Source organism: Hylobates moloch, unplaced genomic scaffold (assembly GCF_009828535.3).
Source record: "Hylobates moloch isolate HMO894 unplaced genomic scaffold, HMol_V3 SCAFFOLD_8, whole genome shotgun sequence".
In the NCBI taxonomy this organism is placed as follows: domain Eukaryota; kingdom Metazoa; phylum Chordata; class Mammalia; order Primates; family Hylobatidae; genus Hylobates; species Hylobates moloch.
Window position 1 is genome coordinate 21,061,809 of NW_026652283.1, and position 23,420 is coordinate 21,085,228.

At 34.4% G+C, this 23,420-nt stretch overlaps 1 protein-coding gene across 27 annotated transcripts in view; it reads right to left on the reverse strand.

The window, feature by feature from the left end:
- Positions 1–23,420, reverse strand: part of C2CD5 (C2 calcium dependent domain containing 5) — a 96,659-nt gene that overhangs the window by 66,198 nt on the left and 7,041 nt on the right. For 13 of the 27 annotated variants that reach the window (XM_058443495.1, XM_032159813.2, XM_058443497.1 and 10 more), the window contains 6 exons: positions 21,213–21,299; positions 13,726–13,897; positions 11,653–11,748; positions 10,514–10,669; positions 9,465–9,663; positions 4,545–4,669 (listed from right to left, as the gene is read on the reverse strand). In XM_058443495.1, the coding sequence (XP_058299478.1) occupies positions 4,545–4,669; positions 9,465–9,663; positions 10,514–10,669; positions 11,653–11,748; positions 13,726–13,897; positions 21,213–21,299 (835 nt within the window). Of the gene's footprint in view, positions 1–3,425; positions 3,578–4,544; positions 7,170–9,464; positions 9,664–10,513; positions 10,670–11,652; positions 11,749–13,725; positions 13,898–21,212; positions 21,300–23,420 lie in introns of those variants that run through there. The other 14 variants (XM_032159816.2, XM_058443493.1, XM_032159812.2 and 11 more) reach the window with 3 other exon arrangements.

Below are 23,420 nucleotides of genomic sequence, written 5' to 3' on the forward strand. Positions count from 1 at the left end.
AAAATGAGACTTAAACTGATTCAAACAGAATAATTTACTAATGCAATCATATGGTTTAGCAACATGATGATACAGGTCCAATGTGAATGGAGTTGGTATGAAGGGAAAGAAAGTAAAGCATCTAAAACAGAAACTGTAGTAATAAGAATCTAATAATATTAGAAATACCCAGACCTATGTCCTTATATAATTTTTTAATATATAAAATAATTTGGCAGAATAGTCATGATTAGCCATCAAGTAATCCTCAATTATATCCTTATAATTCCAATTATTTAACTCTGACTACCGGTAAGAAAAATAATAGAAAAGCATCTTGTATAAAATACCCAATAATTTTTTACAGCATGAAAAAGAAAGGGATTAAAAAGCTGACATAATGTGATCCTACCAGAAGCAGCCAGGAACAACTCTTCACTGAAAGAAACACTTTTCCTCAGAACTGGGCTGACAAGGCTAGAATGATGAGGGGTAAGGCTAGATTCCGAGAGGAGGAGACAGGACTTTTTAAGATGAAGGGAACCACAAGAGAGAGAGGGGGAGCTGGGACACAGGTAAATCCTAGGTCCCTGTGGGTAAGGTGCTGTGGAGGAAAGTAGCAGAGAAAAGATGCAGATTCAGAAGATGATCAGAAAATGCAGGCTAAGGAAAGCAATGATGAGGCAAAATATAACAATAAAAATGAACTTTAAAATGTACAGACAAATTACACTAAGCAAATGAAAAGTCACTAGCAAGACCATCTATCCCACACAATGTAAATAAAAGGCATAGTCTAAAACTTAACAAACCTTTACAAACTTCACATTCATTAAAATTTTTTAAATCACTAACTTAGGATTTTATGTGATTCTAATAACTTTTAATTGATGTCTTCAAAGTACTTAACTTGCCTGCCCTTTTTGGCTTAAGAATTTGTAAGATTAAAATGTACCACATTTTCAAATTTTTAGAGCCAGACTTGTTGCCTAAAATATAAACACTTATTTAAAGTTATAAAAGTGCAGTACTTCAAATGTTACTAACTAAAAGATAGCATCAATGGGTACTTTAATTGAATACCCATAAAAAATACTCAGTACTGGATTAGGTAAACAGTTGTCAGTATTAATTTTAATATTAACTTCTTTCTGTCCAGTTTTGAGATATATATTAATACTTTTCTTTTTCCTCTAAAATGTTTAATACTTTACTCTGATCATAGTATTATTTGCATTTACAGAGATGTGAGTACCCTAAGGGTCAGATACCCTCTATAAAAACTATACATAGTTAAAAGACTGGCTAAAAAAAATAAGCTAAAATCAGGTGTCAAGTCAATATTCTAACACTAATAAATCTAAAATTCCACTATTAGTTAGATACTTGGGAAAAAATATAAAAATAAAACCTTGTAAATGTCAAAAATTAGTATCTACAGAGATAAATATAAAATTTTTTAAAAGAGACCTACCAGAAATACAGATAATGTAGCTTTAACTACAAACAGAAAAAAAAACAACTTTCTCAGTCTAAATGTTATTAACTTTATTCTACTTTTGGATTCCCAAATAAATTATAATCAGCTTATCTCTGTCCATTATTTCTCAAGACACTGATTCTGATGTAGGTAAATTAGAAGGCAGAAAATCATGAAACACAGGCTGAAATTATAGTTTTAGAATTTTTATAGCAATCACAACTTTGCCATTTGAAGTCTTCATGGGAAATAGAAGTGCTCCTCAGGACAATTCAGAGATATTTAGGGACTCATAATATAAGGCCAAGGGGCTGAAAATTGCTAATATTATATAAATAAACTATTCAAGTAATAAATAATTTTAGGAAAAACAAAATTATTTAGAGGTAGCTTATAAATATAGGAATACATGAGGGTAACACCCCATTTGTAAATAAATTTTTTTAAACTAAAAATTTGGAGCCAGAAGATAAAATACGACAAGTTCATTGGTATTTATTCCTTGACAATCTTCTTTAGGCTTGGCCTTTTTGGTATATTTTAAAAAAAAGAAAAAAGAAAAAAGAAACAGAAACACCAAAGAAATGCTTTCCAAACTTCATCTGTGGTATGGGAAAAAAATAAAATAATAATAATAATAAAAAATAAATAAAGGTCCGGAATATGCAGTCTGTGGACCAAAGTCTCAAAAATATTTTTTTAAACTTATTACTCAAATAGTAATGTAAGTCTTTCTTGTCTTGACTGTCATGAATTTTAAGGCCACAGTCTCTTACTCTTTATCTGAAAAAAAAAAAAAAAATCTTTTTTCACTACAATCTGGATGGTTCCCTTTTTATGGCATAAACCTGGTAAGGTGCCAAATTCCAAAGCATCCATTATTGTCAAATAACTACATTATTTGTAGACATTATTCACAATTATCTAGAAAGATGAAGCTGTTATCTTCAAGAAAACAGGTGTTTATAATTATCTTTGTATTTTACGACTTCATTTATAAAAACAGAAATTAAATCTATAGGCTTTTTAAAAAATCTTTCCTTAGAAGTAGCACTGCTTTGGATTTAGACTTCTTTTCCTTGTTTTCACAAAATCTAGGATTGTTTTATAAATTTCTTTTCTAACATACATATAGGGCTATTAAAAATATTAACTAAAAATAACAAATAAGAACTATGTTTTAATCATCTGATGGGAAAACTGTCAGACAAAAATACTGTTTATAAAAATTTCATCACTGCTAACTATAAGTTTTTAAATTTATTTTAAATTTTTCTAAACAATAATAATTTAATGATTTAAATAAGTTTATTCTAAGGTATAAGGAACTAATGTGATTTTTCATCAACTTTTTATCATAAAACATATTCATAAAAACCCATAAATCATTCATCAAAATACAATAGAAAAGAAAATATAAATTTAATGAACAGAAAAATTTAAGAATAAGTAAAAATGCTATTTTCTAACCTAGAAAGACTAGTAAAACCAAACATTTTAAATACCCAGTTAATAGATAGATGTACACTAATATAACCATTTCAGTGGTTTAAAGTTATTTCATAATAAAATCTTAGAATTATATTCATTAATAGGCAGAAATAATAAATTCAAAAATGCTTGTATGCAACTGATTGCAAGCTACTAGTGTTACTTTTTAGTCAAATGTTTTAAGACGTTATTCCTCTTAATTCGTGCATAAAATGAAAAATGTCTATATGCCAAAATAAATCGTGGACTTTGATATCTACACTATGATTAAGTCAATGAAATGTAGACAAGATAATTTCTGAATTATACAAAATTTTCATATTTTAATTGCAGTAACTGAAAATGGTCAGTATTCACATTTTCTTTTTAACTTAAGTGCCAAAAACAAGAGGAAAGATTTGGATGGAAAGCTAATAAGAAATAGAAACAAATATTTAAAAAAAGAAAAAACAAAAGGTGGGTGGAAGCGCCTTACCAGTTTTGGGTGTCAAACTCAAATCTGTGTCAGAAGAAGAGGACTGTCGACTGTAGGACTTGGAAGGTGAAAAGGAATAGGTTTGGTTTTTCAGAGGGGTTGAGGGTCCTGATGAGTGAGTATTGGGATTGGGATCTTCATTGAAGGGAATCCTGCCAGAAGAAGGTGGAGAAATATTAAGTAATCATGTGCCAAAGGACTTGACAGGTGGCAGCATGATCCAAACACCAGGAAAGAATTGGGGCAGGGCCAGCAGTCATTTCTTACGTGTGGAGCTGGGATTGAGGCCAAAGACAACCAATTGCTGTTTAACCATTCATCACTCTCCAGATAAATATTATCTGCATTGAAACAGTTAATAAGCCAAGTGAAAAAGCAAAAAAGCATGAAATGACAGACTAAGGGGATAAAAAATATCAAAAGGAGAAAAAAAAGAATATATGACAAAATATTTTCAAATAATGCTGTAAGTTACAAAAGAAAAATGGTAACTACAAACGGTGTGTGTAAATATTCATAATTGTTTTTATATTTGCACACACACAGATATCCTCAAAAGAAAAAATGTTTCCTTATCCTATAGCAGCAAGAGTGCCACAGCTAAAAACACAGCAGAGAGAAAAATGAATACAGCTACACAGAAACATTGCATTTAATGTGGAATAGTTGCTTACCTGTTCTCCAATAGCTCTCTTCCACAGAATGAAATAGGACCTACTGTAATAGGTTTTGTATATAAAGAAAATAAGCAAATTGGAAGCTTTGGCAGCTATTTCATTTAGAATCTAATCATCAATTTTATTTTTAAACAAATGCAGAAATATAAAAATATATATGGGAGGATTCGCCGCAAAATTCACAGTACACATATACAAAATAGCATTATTTGAGGATCTGTGGAAGAGACTTTGGAAGCTGGAAGAATACCTTCACTTCCATATAGTTAGAGACTCTGTGGCAGCTAAATACAGAAGTTCCTCACTGCAGCTGGACTTCGAGTAAGAAAAGGATGAAGTAAAGACTTGTGGTACCTGCCTACACTACCTGCCTGCCTGCCTCTGCAGCCACTCTGCCCGTGGCCTGCATCTCCCCAGCTCTGGAGTCTGAGCAGTCTCGTACCAGTATAGATGAGAGTGGGAACAGACACAGAGAAGTTCTGAGTAAGTCGTGAGCCAGTAGCAGTGTGAATTGGGCTGTTGTGAGTCGAGCGGCATCCATGGCTTGGAGGATGAACCAGCGGAGACCTGAGGGAATTTGTGGTCAAAGTGGAAGAAAAGAAAACAATACATACAACAGATTGCAGAGTTATGTTAAAATAATTTCAAAGGAGCTTTAGTTAGGGAAGAGAACTTATTTTTTTAATCCCTAGCATGCAAAAAACAAGTTGAAATTGAAAAATAGCTAAATATTAATTTGTTAGGATATAGCCATAGTTTTAAAGTATCAGATTAATAAATTGTGATTAATTTATTAATTGAGAATAAGAAAATGGCAAGCAGAATAGTCAATGAAATTAAATGAGAACAAGACTAAGATCTGTATTTTAAGTTTCCTTAAAATATTTGTTATTATTTTCATCACAATAGAACTTACTATGCACTATTTATGGAGAGGGACGCCCATAAAAGTAAAAAGTCAAATATAAAGTTCTTATATTACCTTTGAAACTGAGATATGAATTGCTGATATAATTAATTATATTTTCTATAAAAGAAGTTAAATAACTGTCTAGGCTACTAAGACGGGGTACTTAAGAATATGAGAGATGATAGCATAAAGAGAAATGAGTGAACTAATTGGATATACGCAGATAAACATATTCCAGTATTTCAATACACCAAATATATAGCTTAAAATCAGGTTACAATGGAAACAAAACAAGGGGACCTTGCTTTTAAAGACACCTTCATAAAACAATGTCAATAACTTTGGCTCTCATACAGAATATATCATATAAACTATATTCCAAATCAAAATTTTATATCTACTTACATCCTATAATAAACCATATCTATGTGTGTGTATACTTAGAGCAGTTATACAAGTATATATTGATATATAAGATTTGAAATTTTTAAGAAAAAATTTGGCTAAAAGGATTACATTGAATGTTGTAAAAAGGTAAATTACATAAATAAGAATCCTGAATTTAATATCAGCAATTATTTCATTATGCAATGCCTTTGCTTACACACAATGAGGGAAACAGAATCACATGAATCATATGTGAGTACACTCTGAAAAACTATCATCCCCATTTTTTAGAACACAAATTAAAGGCAGGCAAAGAGCCCAACTTAACCTGATCTTTTTTTTTCTTTTCCATTGCTATATGACTGACTGCCCAGGAACATTCCCCAATTCACAATTTGTCAAGGTTCAAACATGAGCTATCACTAACTGATCATAATAGTCCTTCCTAAGGTCTACAGACTACTTTCTGAAAATATTACTGATTTTACAATAGGAGAATTGTTTCTACATTTGTTGCTAATAGAAATTAAAAGGTATGGCCGGGCGCGGTGGCTCACGCTTGTAATCCCAGCACTTTGGGAGGCCAAGGCGGGCGGATCACGAGGTCAGGAGATCGAGACCACGGTGAAACCCCGTCTCTACTAAAAATACAAAAAAAAAAATTAGCCAGGCGTGGTGGCAGGCGCCTGTATTCCCAGCTACTCGGAGAGGCTGAGGCAAGAGAATGGCGTGAACCCGGGAGGCGGAGCTTGCAGTGAGCCGAGATTGCGCCACTGCATTCCAGCCTGGGCAACAGAGCGAGACTCCATCTCAAAAAAAAAAAAAAAAAAAAAAAAAAAGAAATTAAAAGGTATTTACTATAATGGATAAAAATCAAACAATTCATTGGTGATCTACTTTTACACCAAAAAATGAGTAAGGTTTTGTTTTTGTTTTTATTTCTCCGCTGAAGTGAGAAAAAGTATAAGAATTCTCAAAAAGAATTAAAAAATCCAAGACTTAAAAATAAACAACGCTATATTTATTATAATCAGTAGTATACACAGGAGAATTTGCCTCGTATTACTTTTTTTAAGTAAAGAAGCAATAACTCATACTTAAAAGCACTTTCTATTGTCAAGAGAGTTAAGCTGGAAAACACCAAAGGGATTTATAGTGTGCATGACACTAAACATCAAAAGGAAAAAAACAAACTTAGGAAGTAGAACACACCACTAATGTAGGTAAAATAAAATGAAAAAACTAAAATGAACAGTGTAAAATGTTCAAATTATGGCATCAAATTAAAATTCAAATACACTGGAACATGACCATAATGTGCTCTTGGAGTTTTCGGATTTGATCAGTCTCTCTGCATGAAAAGATGCCTCATAATAACCTGTGGTATTTATAATATTAATATTCCTTTCCAGTCAGTCAATAACATAATCTAAACCACCTTTTATCAAATTCCTGTCTAGAACCAACAATATTACATAATTAAATACCAGAATAGTCATAATCAGCTGAATCATAAAATAGGCTTTGAAACAGAACCCAAATTGCTTCATTATCAAAAAATACAATGAAGCCAGTTGAAATAAAACAGCCTGAGTACTGAGGGTTTTTAAAAAATGACTTAATTAGTAAGACGCCTTTTAGAAAATCCTAAGGAAGGAACTTACGTTTATTGTGAGGCTACAGGATTAGAAAAGGAGAAAATGTATACAATCCCAGAAGATTTACACTAATAGAACTCTTCCTGAATGCATGCAAAACATATCCCCTTGCTATCTGTATTTCATTCTTTTTTTTTTTTTTTTTTGAGACGGAGTCTCGCTCTGTCACCCAGGCTGGAGTGCAGTGGCACCATCTCGGCTCACTGCAAGCTCCGCCTCCTGGGTTCACGCCATTCTCCTGCCTCAGCCTCTCCCAGTAGCTGGGACTACAGGTGCCCACCACCACGCCCGGCTAATTTTTTTTGTATTTTTAGTAGAGACGGGGTTTCACCGTGGTCTCGATCTCCTGACCTTGTGATCCGCCCGCCTCGGCCTCCCAAAGTGCTGGGATTACAAGCGTGAGCCACCACGCCCGGCCAACTATCTGTATTTCATTCTAAGGAACCAACAGGTAATATAGCTTTGTCATTCTCCTTCCACTAGGTAACTTACTTAAATTTGCTTAAACTTGCACTTTAATTTGCTAGTAAATATTTACTTAAATTTGCTACAGAGAGAGGGAAAAAAATCTGAAACCCTCAAAAAGCTAAACTTGCAATCTGACTCTACTGCTGGCAGCTGGCAATTCTTATCTTTCTAGGAGTTATTTTAAATACAATATAAAGCAAATTCATTCTTCGATTTATTTAAAATAATTATTTCATTTACCAATGTGTTTCCAAATAAAATTAAGCAGTATGTAACACTGTGCTTCCTCTTATGAATAAAATTCAACCCAAATGACTAATGGCCAGCAGAAATAAAATGGCTAAACAAAAAGAATGCACTTAAGATAAAGATGAAAACTTCATTTTAAAAAAGATGGTGAAAAAACACGTTTTTTCATACTATGATACCTTTCTATTCAACCCCTCCTGACTACTGAAGTGGGAAACGTTTCAGGTTTCCTGACTATACAACTCTGACTCCCTGATTATCTAGGACAGGAGTCCACAAACTACAGACTGCAGTCCAAATCTGTCCTACCATCTGTTTTGTAAGTAAGTTTTATTTGAACACAGCCACACTGTACTCACTTGCATGCTGTTTATGTTTGCTTTTGTGCTACAATGGCAGTTATGAAGTAGCATTAGCAAAAACTAAATCATTTATCTGTACCATTTGGTCATTCACAGAAAAAGTTTGCCAACCCTTGACTTAGAAGAATCTCTAGATGAGTGGTCTTCAACCGAAGTACTAAAGGCATTTAGGATGAAACAAGTCTTCATTGTATAGGGTTGTCCCTTGCTGTGCAGGATAGTCAGGCTTTCTAGTCCCCAACAGGACCTAGCACCCTAATCATTACGACTGAAAAATCTTGTTCCAAACACTCTGTGTTGACAGTCATGACCACCATCATGTTGAAAATCTCTGCCTCTGACACAATGATGACACACACAGGCCAAATCAAGCCAACAGAAGTGTTTTGCAGGACCACACATAGATTTTCTAAAATGTATGACTAAATTTCTTTAGAAAAGGGATCAGCAAACTCCTTTTTTTGTAAAGAAAGACAAGAGATTGTATGGACAGACCCTAAAGTATTGGCCTTTCCCAGAAAGTTTGCCAACCTTGGCTTTACAGGAAGTAGTATACTCTATTTAATTACACTCAGTTAGTTTATTCATATAAATCCCCTGGCCTCTACACATTTGAGTTTAAGACTTCTGCACAAATCAATTTTTCCTGCTTTATATACTATGTGGCCATTAATAAGTATAATTGGATTATCTGGTAGAGGGTTTTAAGCATTCCTCAGAAAATAAAACGCCACACAATGCTTGAATATTCATTTTATGCTTTATATATGCAGTGTGTCTAAATATCTGGAATAAGTTTAATTTTATATTACTTAATTTGTTTCGTATTAAGATGGTATAGGCCGGGCACAGTGGCTCACACCTGTAAATCCCAGCATTTTGGGAGGTCAAGGCAGGTAGATCACTTGACCCCAGGAGTTTGAGAACAGCCTGGGCAACATGACAAAACCCCATCTCTACTAAAAATACAAAAATTAGCCGGGCGTGGTGGCATGCCCTATAGTCCCAGCTACTCAGGAGGCTGAGGCGGGAGGATCACCTGAGCCTAGAAGGTCAAGGCTGCACTGAGCCAAGACTGTGCCATTGAACTCCAGCCTGGACAACACAGCAAGACCTTGTCACAAAAAATAAAAATAAATAAGATGCTATAAATAAAATATTAGGAATATTTAAATATTTTTAAGTTTTAAATTTTGACAGTCATCACCAATAAAAATCATCACAGAGAAAATGTTGAACAACCGTACTAAAATGTTTCAAATCAAATGAAAAAGCATAGATAAAAGATAAAAACCTTAGCAAGAACAATTTCATTGATTCATACTTACTCCTTCATTTCTTTGGATGGGGAATTACATGCAGGAAGGAATGCCGCTGGGCTACTTAATTTATCCAGAGTACACGCCGTTCCTATGGCTCGCACCACTAACCCAGACTCGCCCTCCAGATCAAAACACTGTAAGTACCCCACAACTGCATTTCCTCTCATTTCAAGTACTTTCAAGCCAATCTTCCTCTGCAGCTCACCTACAAAAAATGGGAAATCTCATTCTTGCTTCATATCTTTACATTACATACTGTAAGACTGGACATAGTAGTGGTAAAAAAAAAAAAGTCCAAAAAAATCACAGATTTTCAGAACTTGAAGGAAACTTAAAAGATAATATGGTTTAGCCTCTACAGAATACAGAACATAATTCTATTACAATATAGCATAATTATAAAATATAATATATACTTATACAGCACAAATATATAGAATAAAAACAAATATACATATTTGCTATACAAATATAACATTGATACTTTGTGTGAATATATATGTATGCATATATATTCACACATATACACATATAACTCTTAATATAAATACAAACTTTAAATAAAACGGTAAACAAGTTTTTCAAAGAAAAATTTAAAAAGGGAGTGAGGTCAGAGTGGCAGGGAAAGTGGTCAAACGGGTAGAGGGAACTACAGTACCTAGGGAAGAACTGCGAAAAGGCAACATTTGAACAGAAAAGTATGAGAGACAGAAGAAGGTGATTTGCTTAAGCTCTGACAAATAAATGGTAGATGAAGGAAAACTAGAATCCAGGTTCCCACTCAGGGTTCCTTCCTGAATGCCCCTTGCTCAGCACTCTTTCCACTACATTATCTCATCAACACAATTTCCTTTTACTACAAGCTTCTGATTTGCATTTCCACTTGTTAAAAGAGGGCAATGCAAGTGTGTTCAGGAAGACTGGGCCAGGGAAAGGCGTGCAGTCACTTCTAATTCATAGCCTTCACTATAAAAGTTGAGGTAGCATGTCAAAGGAAAGTAAAAAATTTAAGAGAGTACTAAATCAGTCAGTAATAAAGTTTTTTTTTTAAATACCTGACATTAATGAAATGAGTCTCTGTCTGGCCTCATTTGATGCCCTTGGTGTGCGAATTCGATCAATCCACTGATATTCTGGGTCTTCATTGACCACAAGTTCTTCTACAAATCCATGAATTATCACAGCTCTATAGCACTTTGGAATAGACGTTGCTGTTAAAACAAATTATTATGCTTCTGTTTATCAAAAGGTAAAACTCAATTTTTAAAAAATGTACATCTCAATTTTTTGACCTTTAGATACATAATACAAGAACATCTTTTACTGTAATATTTTCAATGTAATTCTAATAATACTTCCAATCAGTCTTCTAAGATCGATTTCATTTTTAGAAATAATTATTTTCTTTCATGGAGGCTCCCACCTTTCTCATGTAAGCAAAGTAAATATAAATTGCATTTGTATAATTTGGAAAACAACTATAGACGACCTTAAACAGAATTCAATACAAAGTTTAAAAAATCAAAATTTAAGTCAGCTAATTATTATATAAATAGGTAGAAAGCAGATAATGAATTTTTTTAAATCTTTAATTATTCAAAGCCCTTTGTAAAAGTACTTCTGTACACCACATAGCACAGTTTCAAAAATCAAACCATTACCTTTCTGACATAACCTGAGGAGTCAAGTTCAGATTCAAAAAGGAGAGAGAGAACCTGAATACATCTGTACCAAATAGTCTCTTAAAATAAATATTGGTGCACTGAAGCTAAGTCAACTACTTAGGGATTTCAATCCATCTACTGCAGGCTGGCTGTGATCACCAAGATCTGCCCATTTCAGACCCATATATTTCATGGAGTCCCCTAGACCCAATACCCATAGAAGCCTGTGTATTTTGGGACAGCACCATATTGCTTAGCCATAGTGTTCTGCTCCTTTCTTTCAGTGTCCTATACTACAGTAAAATGTCACTGGATTTTTCTAATAAAAATTTCTATAAATTTTCAAAAACTAGATATCATTTATACTCAAATCAGAACTACTGTAACTATTCTAGAAAATTAACAATTTTCTCTTTGGCATTAAAACCAAGTATAATACCTTTTCTACTTGCCTTCGGAAATGTTAACTTGATTTCTCATATTTAACAGTTATTACATTTCCTGTTGAGTAATAGAATGTATTTACTTACTGCAAAAGAATTTGACTCCACATGATGACTGCCTAAATCGATTTAAATCATTGAAGAGGTCTACTTTGACAACTACATTGATTTCCCCACGGATACCTATAAATTTAAAAAGAAAATCAAGTTTCTACCTTAAGAAAGTAATGTACAATTAAATAATGAAGCAAATTAATGCTAAATAATGATTTTAAAATATTTTGCACTTTACCATGGTGCAAAACCATTCTGTTTTTCACTTTCAGTCCGGAATTCAATGAATTACATAAGATGTTCAATACTTTATTTAAAAAATAGTCTTTGTTTTAGTTGATTCTGTCCAACTGCAGGCTAATATAAGTGTTCTGTGCACATTTGAGATAGGCTAGGCTAAGCTATAATGTTTGGTTGATTAGATATATTAAATGCATTTTCAACTTGGGATGAGTTTATCTGGATAGAACGCCATCACAAATCAAGGTGCATCTGTAATGTGTTGATCATAATAGTAATGCCGGCTTTGTTTCCTAGTTATTTGCATTTTTAGTAGTTTCTGTATATTTTCTGAAGCACAACATGTATGCATTAGAATATGAATAATTTTCATTTTCACAAGTCTCCACTTTGACCCAAGACTAATTAAAAAGGAGTCCCATTTGAATTAATGATGATGATAATGATTATGGTGACAACATTTGCTGAGCACTGAGAGAGGATGTACTAAATGCTTTACAGGTAGTATCTCAGAGCGGTCACATCAACCCAATAAGGTAGTATCATCCCCATTTTACAAAGGAAGAAATTAGTATTTAATAAAAATTAAGTAATTTACATAGTGTCAATAGCCATTAAGTGGCAGATCCAGGATTAAAATTCAGATCTTTATGATCTCAGATTATATACTCTTAACAATTAATGCAAGAATCTGATTTAAAACAAAAGAAGTTTTATTCTTTTCAATGAATATAAGTTAAAGTAAGCTAACTAAAAAATTCCAAGCCAGGACTAGTGGCTCAGGCCTGTAATCTCAGTGCTTTGGGAGGCAAGGCAGGAGGACAGCTTGAGGTCAGGGGTTTGAGACCAGCCTGGGCAACACAGTGGGAAAAAAATTAAGTAAATAAAAAATTCCAAGAATAAGGGTTTTCAAAACATGCTCTGATAAATAAGAATGACCCAGCTCTTACCTCCAAACATTTACTAAATATTTTCACTTGACTGTCCTGACTTCATGTCAAATTCATACTTATGGTGGAAGACCTAAGAAAACAGACTAAATAATTTACCTACTAAAATATTAAGAAAGCAAATCCCAGCACTGTGGGAAGCTGAGGCAGGCGGATCACTTGAGCTCTAGAGTTAAGGCCAGCCTAGCCAATATGGCAAAAACGTGTCTCTACAAAAAATTTAAAAATCAGCCAGACGTCATGGCATGTGCCTGCAATCGCAGCTGCCCGGGAGGCCCTGCTTCAGGCAACAAAAAACTTTTAAGTAACTTTTAAGCACAAAAATCATTATTAATCAGTTTGAAAATGTGTTTTAGAAACACAGTATCAATACTAGATCAGTTTTAAATCATGTATTTACTTACTATACTATACAAACTTAGCAAGCATTATCTCAAATTATGTTCAGGGAAGCAACAATTTTACTAACAATAATTTACTATTATTTGTTTATTTTTAAAAAGGCATCATCTTAAGATATATATATATATATTTTTTTTTTTTTGAGATAGAGTTTCGCTCTTGTTGCACAGGACACGATCTCAGCTCACTGCAACCTCCGCCTCCTGGGTTCAAGTGATTCTCCTGCCTCAGCTTCCCAAGTAGCTGGGATTACAGGCATGCACCACCACACCCGGCTAATTCTGTATTTTTAGTAGAGACGGGGTTTCTCCATGTTGGTCAGGCTGGTCTTGAACTCCCAACCTCAGGTGATCCACCCGCCTCAGCCTCCCAAAATGCTGGGATTACAGGCATGAACCACCGCACCTAGCCTAAAGATATATATTTTAAACCACCAAATAGAGCACAAACGTCTTTAAGAACAAATAAAAAAGATTACGATTGTTACTTATAAGACTTAAGTATTATTCCTCACCATGTATGGTGTCATAAATTGGAAACCATCCTGAGATGACTGTTGCAGCTTCACTATACAGTAAAGGATCAATATCAATGTACACTTTACCAATGGCATCATTTGCACTGTAAGTATCATGGTCAAGAACTGTGATCTGTAAAGGTTCATCTTGTAAGTCTTCATCATCCACCTAAAAGTATACCTTAAAATTAAATCTCATATAGTTTTTAAATCTTAATTACCACAAATGTATACCTATATCAAATGAAAAGGATGACACATATGCAAATAAAATCTTACAGATTTCTAAGCACCAAAGTAAAGAAAATAATTAATGCACAAAAAGTTATAGCTCCTTTTCGTACACAATATCCCATCTTTCTAAAGAAAAAAAGTTTATCTCACAATATCTCATCTTTCTAAAGAAAAAAAGTTTATCTCTCAGCACAAGAGTGGGAAGACTAACAACAAAAAAATTTAAATCTCAATTTTTTTTACACATTATCCTGTGTTTTACAACTTTGCCTATGATACATAGCAAAAATGCCTAAGGAATGTCATATTAGAGTTCAGGTAGTATCTATAGAGAGAAGAATGCTAATTGAGCACAATGACACCACAATTTCTAAGGGCGATTTCAGAGAACAGAACCATAAGCAAAATTAACATTATGTGTAAGAAAAAACAACCTAAGTTCACAAATTAAGTTCATGATATAAACGTCTACCCTCTTCCCTTTTATTTAGTCATTATCGAGTTATTATCATATACCAAACACTGTGCCAAACAGAGGGATTTACAATGGAGAACAGTGCAAAATGATTTCTCCCTCATGGAAGACATACTCACTATTTTGGCTGCCATCTTCTGGATATCATGCCATTATCTAATTTAGCAGCCCCCTTCATCAAATATAGTGGCCAGAAGGGAACATATTATAGACAGTATTAAGATTGGGACAGAATACCAAAGGATTATTATTTTCTATAATTAGAAAATTATACTTTTAAAATGCAGTCTATGGATGTTCTTCTTTACATCAGACATACCATACTATTAAGACTGAGTCTGTGGTTGGCTAAAATCTCTGTATCGTTATTACATATGCTTTGGTCAAGTGATAGCTCTGCAACCCTTATACTTTGGTTGGTTTTTTAAACTTGGATATGAAACATTTATGCCTTTCCCTATCCCCTATTTAATTTCTTGTTGATGTTAAGCTAATAATCCAGCCTCTGAAGATTATTTTAAGAATTAAAGTATATTAAGGAATTATTGATACCATTAGTGTGATAATGTGATCTAAGGTTTTGTTTATTTATAAGGGGTCCTTCTTTATAAGAGGTATATAATTTGGAATTTATAGATGAAATCATATAACATCTCAAATTTGCCTTAAAATATCCCCACAAGGAAAACCAGGGTGTGCGGGAGTTAAAAAGGCAAAATAAGAACAGTAGAATGTAGACAGCTGTTAAAGGTGGGTGAGGTTCAATATACTAATCTATCTTTGTGCATGCTTGAAATTTTCCATAATGAAATGTTAAAATAAAATGATCATTTTGAATCCCAATCCATTCCAAATCATCTGTCATCCAATGGCATTCTCTCCACTACCATTCTGTTATGTATACATTTAACAGAAGAGAAAGAATCATAAACCAAACCATTAACCATTACTCTAAGACATTCTCCCCAATTTCTAACTCCATTAAAAATACTCTCTGTATATACTTATTTAACCACCTGTACATTCACCTCTGAGTATTATCATTTTTTCTCATGGTACACTAAGGTATCCCTTCCCTGACATTAGGGGGTGCTATACTAACAACTAAGTGACTAAAAATAGCTTGTGATACATAGATAGCTAACAAGATGAATAATATGAATACGGAAATTCAAGAGTTAATCATAATGAATTAAGAATATTTAGTAGAGTAAATGAAGCCTATCTGGAATCGCAAAATATTATAAATTAAGACTTTCTGAGAAATGTTTTAAATGTTTAAATTAGCAATATGCACTGCTAAAAGACTGCATTTCTTAGCCTCCCTTGCAACTAAATGTGATACAAGCATAAATCATTACATAGAGCTTGGTAGGGAGGGGGCAAACTTGTTAAAGAAGGCTTGCTCATCTGAAAGTGTTATGTTAACTCATCAGCTCCTCCTCCTGGACTCCCCTTCACTCTAGCTCCTTCTGCCAGCCTGGAACACTCATGTGCTCACTGGAACTCCAGGTGCTAAACTGGAGCCAAAAGGACCTTGAATCATTTTAAGAGAAACCACAGGCTATGTACAGATGATGGAGTCTGAAATGACAGCGTGGAGCAACCATACTACCCTTACACTGCCTGGCACAACATTTCTTTTACATAAGAGAAAAACATCTATTTTGCTTAAGACATTTATTTGAGTGCTATATATATATATACACACACACACACACACACAACTGTATATATATACAACTATATATACACAATTGTGTATATATACAGTATATATACAACTGTGTATATATATACACAACAGTGTGTGTGTATATATATATATATATATAACTGAATGAAATTAACAACTTATAAACAGGGTTAAAAAAAGTACTACATAATCAATGTTAACTATAAACACAAAGTTTTAAGTACATTTTTCACAGCATATATATTATTCAGGAAGACTAGTCAAAACAGTAACTTACTAAATTTTTTTTTTTTAAGACAGTCTCACTCTGTCACCCAGGCTGGAGTGCAATGGCATGATCTCAACTCACTGCAACCTCTGACTCCCAGGTTCAAGCGATTCTTGGGCCTCGGCCTCCCACGTAGCTGGGATTACAGGTGCGTGCCACCACACCCAGCTAATTTTTGTATTTTAGTAGAGACGGGGTTTCACCCTGTTGCCCAGGCTGGTCTTGAACCCTGGATCTCAGGTGACCCGCCTGCCTCGGTTTCCCAAAGTCCCAAGATTATAGGTGTGAGCCACTGCACCCAGCCACTAACTTACTAAATTTTAAGGGAACTGCCTGGTAAATCCCTTATTTCAGAAAATAAATATATTATTTTTCATATTGTTAAGTAAGCTGCTTGAGTACTCATTAGCTTTAAAAAATACCAGTTTATTACCATCATCATTAAAATGAAATATCATTTTTTAATATTTCCTAGTATCATGAAAATTACTCTGACACGTGAAGCTTGCCTCCTCCCACCATTCCAATAACAATGTAATGAAAACTATTTGTTTTTAACCATTTCTAGGTTATAGTGGTGGGGGGAAGGCTATCAAAATAAACTATACAAACATTCCAGTGTTTTGCTTGGGTAATGAAGATAGACTCTAATTCTAAATCCATCTGAAATCACGTAAGGAAGTTACTCTGATTATTTTTTGACTCATATATTCCACGCCTTTACCTTAATAATGTAGTTTAAAATGCCACAATAGACTGAATACATGTGCAACGGGTCTTTTGAAATACATAGTGGCATTTTAGAAGCAGCTAAAAGAAAAATCTGTACATATACACAAAAGAAAATGAGAAAAGAATCAAAATATTTCACGATGAAAATATCAACTAAAAATATGAACTTGTAGGACTCTCTCCTGATTTCAAAACTCACTACAAAGCTATAGGAATCAAAACAGTATGGTAATAGTATAAAGACAGATATACAGACCAATGGAATGGAGTTGAGAGTCCAGAAATAAATCCTTACATCTATGTCCAACTCATTTTTTTTTTAACTTGCCTCAAAGGTAAAGTCCTAAAAAATTTACTGACTTTCAGTTCAATGTTCTAGCAGATAACATGGAATTCCATTGTAAAAGAGGAGGAGTTTACAGAAACTAGAAATTATCTTCCTTAGAGAGATCCATCTGCTTGAAAACCTTTGGGTGAAAGTTACTGGGAGGTTAAGAATAACAGTTTCTATAACTGAGTCCTTTTGATAGAATACTGAGACACAGCCAAGCTACTCTGATGAGGTAGTAATTTTGAGAAACACAGTTATATTCCACAGAGATAATAAATAAAAGCTGTCACTGTCCATAAATGCTCTGAGTCTACAGATGAGGTACACCTTTCTTATACAAACTGAGATTTAAGTTTAGCAACAAAAGCTTTTCAAACTGCAGTTCTATTTTTTTTAGCACACCTACACCACTAAGACTAGCTATACATTAACGAAAGAACAGAAGATAAACCCCAAAATGCTAATATTTAAACCCACTTTCTGCCAAATGCTGAATGTCTATCCAAAATGCTGAGTGATTTAAAAATATTATTCCCGGGCCGGGCATTATGCCTGTAATCCCAGCACTTTGGGAGGCCAAGGTGGGTGGATCACCTGAGGTCGCGAGTTTGAGAACAGCTTGACCAACATGGAGAAACCCTGTCTCTACTAAAAATACAAAATTAGCCAGGTGTGGTGGCGCATGACTGTACTCCCAGCTACTCAAGAGGCTGAAGCAGGAGAATCGCTTGAACCTGGAAGGCAGAGGTTGCAGTGAGCCAAAATCGCACCATTGCCCTCCAGCCTGGGCAACAGGAAAGAAACTCCGTTTAAAAAAAAAAAAAAAAAAAACCGTTTATATATATTATTCTCTTTTTTTTACTAGTGCAATTCATATTAACATACAGCAACATGCTTCATAGCCACCTCAATACTACTCTGGAAAGGATTCACATTTGAAAAAAACAGAGACTCCAAATGGTAAGGCTGTCTGAGGTCATCTGCAAATTAGCAGGCACCAGAAATAGAATTTCTTTTCTCTTAATCCAGACCTTTAAGCTTTTCCAATAGAGGGCTGCTATGCAGTATCCCAACCACTACAGAATGTGCCTTCCAACACTAAAAGAAAGAGCACAGTCCTAATATAAACCATAAGCAAAGCAGTGCCTAAAAATCGTAGTGTCATTTCTTCCATCTTCAGATATGAATCTGGCAGGTTCCCCAGCATGATCAAAGCATCTTTCAAGCAAACCAATACTTTCCTTCCCTTGTTCTCTTTCACTGAAGAATGACACCTTACCCTGCAAGAGCTAAACTTTACCCAGGCTCCATAATGGTTATGAAATAGGCCTCAGAAAAGGCATATCAGCCACAATGCTCCCCAATATAAGGGCTAGCATGAAATAGCAGGGGAGGAAAAACCAAATTGGTCCTCACAAGGTTCTTAAGTAGTCCAGTGAAAATTCCAAAGAAGAAAATTCCAGTTCCAGCTGAGGGGTGAAGGAAATGGTGTCAAAGAAATGGGCGATATGTGTGGTAAATATTTACTGAGAGTCTATTACATGCTCTTCTGGGTGATGAAGATATAGCAGTGAAGAAGAACAAAAAAAGGGGGGAAAACATTGCTGGCACAGGGAACAATAACTGACAAAGATGTTTAACTTCAGAAGGGGGGATGGTGGGTAGAATGGGAGAATGTAAGATGAAGGTGTGGTGGTCTGGTAACAGCTTTGGAGTCAGGCAGACTTCGGTTTGAATCCTCACTCTACCACTTAGCTAGCTCTGGGTTGGACTTCTGAGTCATCTTAAAATAAAAGGTGCCTTCATGGCACTGTGAGAATTGAATGAGGGTAACACATGTAAAGCACTTCACCAGTGTCTGGGCTATAATAAGCAGTCTGTAAGTGAGAACTGTATCTCCTTTTGTATGTCATCTTGTTGTTCTCAAAGCCCAGTACAGTCTCTATAATCTCTTGGAGGATTGGGGCACGCCGACAGACCAAATCAACCCATGAAAAAACAAACAGATGTAGAGAAAGAAGGCAGAAACTGCAGGGAGGTGGCTGGGCGCAACATAAAACAGACGTCCTAACAGTAACACAACGGACTTCCTAAGAAGAGCACGAGAGGAGAACATGAGTGTTAGGGACCTCTACGTTCAAGTGCCTCAAGGAAGGAAGCACAGGTGGGAAGAAGGGAGGAATGAAAAGAGACCTGGGTGAGGAGATGGGAGGCTCTCCTTTTGGAGAAGTCCCCTCAGATCACCACGCCATGAGCCATTTGAACATAACCACCTCATGTCTCTGTGTGGACTACCAATCAACGGGAAAAGAACAGTCTCTTCAACAAATGTGCCCAAACAACTGAATTTCTACATGCATGAATTTCTACATACATGAATGAAATTGGGGTCAAGCGTGGTGGCTAATGCCTGTAATCCTAGCACTTTGGGAGGCCAAGGCAGGCAGATCACTTGAGGTCAGGAGTTTGAGACCAGCCGGGCCAACAGGGCAAAATCCCATCTCTACTAAAAATACAAAAAAATTAGCCAGGCATGATGGCACATGCCTGTAATCCCAGCTACTACGGAGGTTGAGGCAGGAGAATCGCTTGAACCCAGCAGGTGGAGGTTGCAGTGAGCCAAGATCGCACCACTGCACTCCAGCCTGGGCAACAAAGCAAGACTCTGTCTAAAAAAAAAAAAAAAGGAAGAAAGTTGGCCTCTTACCTTACACCATTATACAAATTAACTCCAAATGAATCCATGACCTATATATAATAACTAAAACCATAAAACTCTTACAAAAAAAGACATAGGGGTAATCTTCATGACCTTAGAGCTGACAATGGATTCTTTCGTTTCACACCAAAACAAAAATAAATATATTGGACTTCATCAAAATTAAAAACTTCTGTGCATCAAAGAAAATTATCAAGAAAGTAAAAAGACAACCTATTGAATGAGTGAAAATATTTGCAAATTATATATCTGATAATGAGTTAATATTCAGAATATATAAAGAACTTTTATAACTCAACAATAAAAATAACTCCATTAGAAAATAAAATGTGGCATACACATACAATGGATTATTATTCAGCAATAAGAAGGAATAAAATTCTAATACATGTTACAGTGTGGATGAACCCTGAAAACATTATGCTGAGTAAAAGAAAGCAGATACAATAGGACAAGTATTATATGATTCCATTTATATGAAATAGCTAGCATAAGCAAATTCAAAGAGACAGAAAGTAGATTAGATGTCACCAGAGTCTAAGGAGAGGAGGGAATGGGAAGTTATTGGTTAGTGGGTACACAATTTCCATTTAGGGTAAAGAAAAAGTTCTGGAAATGGCGGTGATGGTAGCAAAACACTGTGAATGTAATCAATGCTACCAAATTGTACACTTACAAATGATTTAAATGGCAATATTCACAATATATAGTACTACAATTTTTAAAAATTTATTTTAATCCATATATTATTCTTAAGTAATTTTTGGTATATGCTAAAATCTAGAGAAAACTACAATAATAATATAATACATCTGAGGACTTCTTTTGTTCATGTGTTATCATATACTATATTTTCTTAAATGTAATATAACTTTTTTTAGATTTAATATTCCTAGGTAAGCAGAAAAGAAAGTATTTTCATGATGTAGAAATACTACTATGCCTGAAATAAAAGGTTCTCATTATTCCTGAGGAAAAAGAGTCACCTCAAAAAAATACACCCAAAAATGGTGACATTTAAAAACTTACCTCAAATTTAAACCACTCTGAATTCCACTGAGGGTTGAGTGACTTAAGGTAGACATCTGTTTTAAAGGTGGTATTACCAAATTTTACCTAAAAACAAATAAGAAATCATGCACATATGAATATCAAAACTGTGAATAAAAGTAAATTTTAATGTCAGCCAACCAATAGAAGGATTAACCATAAAGGGGACAAAAGACTATTATCCTCTGGGACAAAGGGAAGAAGGTACAGATGGATCCAGGTAAGCTTGTAGACTAATAACAATACCCACAACAAGGGATCACCCACTGCTCTGCTTGACCAGCTCCACACATCATAAAGAACTAACTTCCTCCGTTTCTAAAGAGCATGTACAGAGCAATAAAAGATAAACAACCCAATAGAAAAAATAGGCAAAGGATATGATCAGACAAGTCACGGAAATGGAAATACAGCTGTCTTTAACCACATCAAAAAATGATCAACCTCATTCATACTAAGAGAAATGCAAACTAAAATATTTTTACTTATCAGGCTGGCAAAGATCAAAAGGTTTGAAAACAGAATTGGTGAGGTACTGTCATACTTTGCTGGTAGGAGTTGTAGAACAATCTCTACAGAGAATTTGACAACATATATCAAAATTTTAAATGCCTTAAATCCCTTTTAAGCTAGCAATTCTACTTCTTAGAATTTATCCCACAGAGGTACACAATGGCATATATCAGCAGCATTACTGTAGCAAAAACTTGGAAACAAGTTAAATATCTGTCAATATGGAACTAATTAAATTTATATGGTAAAGCAACACAATGTAGCACTAAATAGAATAAAGCAGTTCTCCATGCACTGATAAGGAACAAATTCCAAGATACATCTTTCTACTACAGATATATGGCATTCTTCAGCAAAAAAAAAAAAAAAAAAAAGACAGAATTCATATAATAGGTATATGTCTGTATATGTGCACATTATTTCTAGAAGTATATACAAGAAATAGTAACAGTGGCCACTAGAAAGAGCAGAAGAGGTTGGTTAAAGGAGAAGCTGTGAAAGAGAAGCTGACTCACTTTGTATGTTTTGAATTTTGAACCATGCATAATACTACCTATTTTAAATGCATTATTTTAAAACCCAAAAACATCAAAAATTAAAATTCAAATGGCAATAACTTTATTTTCATTCAAATTACAGAATCCTAGGTTTGCTACCAGGAATTTAACCTACAAAAGTACTTTCACATAAGCCCTCCCCACCAAAAATATAGTCATTCAGCAGGAAAGTGACTGAACAAATCATGTGACCTATAAAGAATGGAGTCGATTATATGTACTGTCACGAGAAGATATCAATTACACAATAACTTAAAAAACAAGTAGCAGAATATATAAAGTATGATTATATTTGTTTCTAAAAATGCAATATAGATACACAAGTATTTTTTAAGGGGATGAAGAATAGATTAATATAAGCCAAAGAACTGACAGCAATTATCTCTGAAGAAGGTACTGATAGGGTGTAGGGAATAGAGTACAGTATTGTAAGAAGAAAGTAAGGGGTTTTCAAGTTATATTTGAGTGTTTGAATCTTTTTAAATGGGGAGCATTCAAGTATTACTTGCATAATTTTTTTAATCACAATGATAAAGAAATGAAACTTAATGAGGAAAAACTTAGGAAGAATAGAGGTTCTTGTTTAATTACTAATTTAATTTTCATTCTATTTAAATATTCAAGGCATGATGGAAATACTTATTGTTTAATTTATCTAAAGCTGCTTTACATGAAGTAAAATACTGTTATGATTTATAAAAACATTCAAAATCATTCAAAAGCCAAATATACTTAAGGGATTTGGCTCGACTGCCAAAAGTAGTACATGATTTTTTAAGTGACAAGTTTAGAGCACTCTACAGTTTTGTCCCACTATAACAGTTGTGCTATACTGTGCCTTTTTGTTGTCGTGCAACTGTTCATTCTAAATAAACATCTGATAGTCCACAAACTGCTTTAAACAAACAAAAAAGACTTTAGAAAAAAAGAAAAGGCATCAGCCAGGCAGAGTGGTGTGTGCCTAGAATCCCTGCTCCTCAAGAAGCTAAGGCAAGAGGACTGCTTGAAGCCAGAAGTTCAAGGCTGCATTCAGGCCTGGGCGACAGAGCAAGACCCAGTCTTTCAAACAAGCAAACAAATGAAGGACAAGAAACAAAAAGAAAAAGGCTGGAGTGTG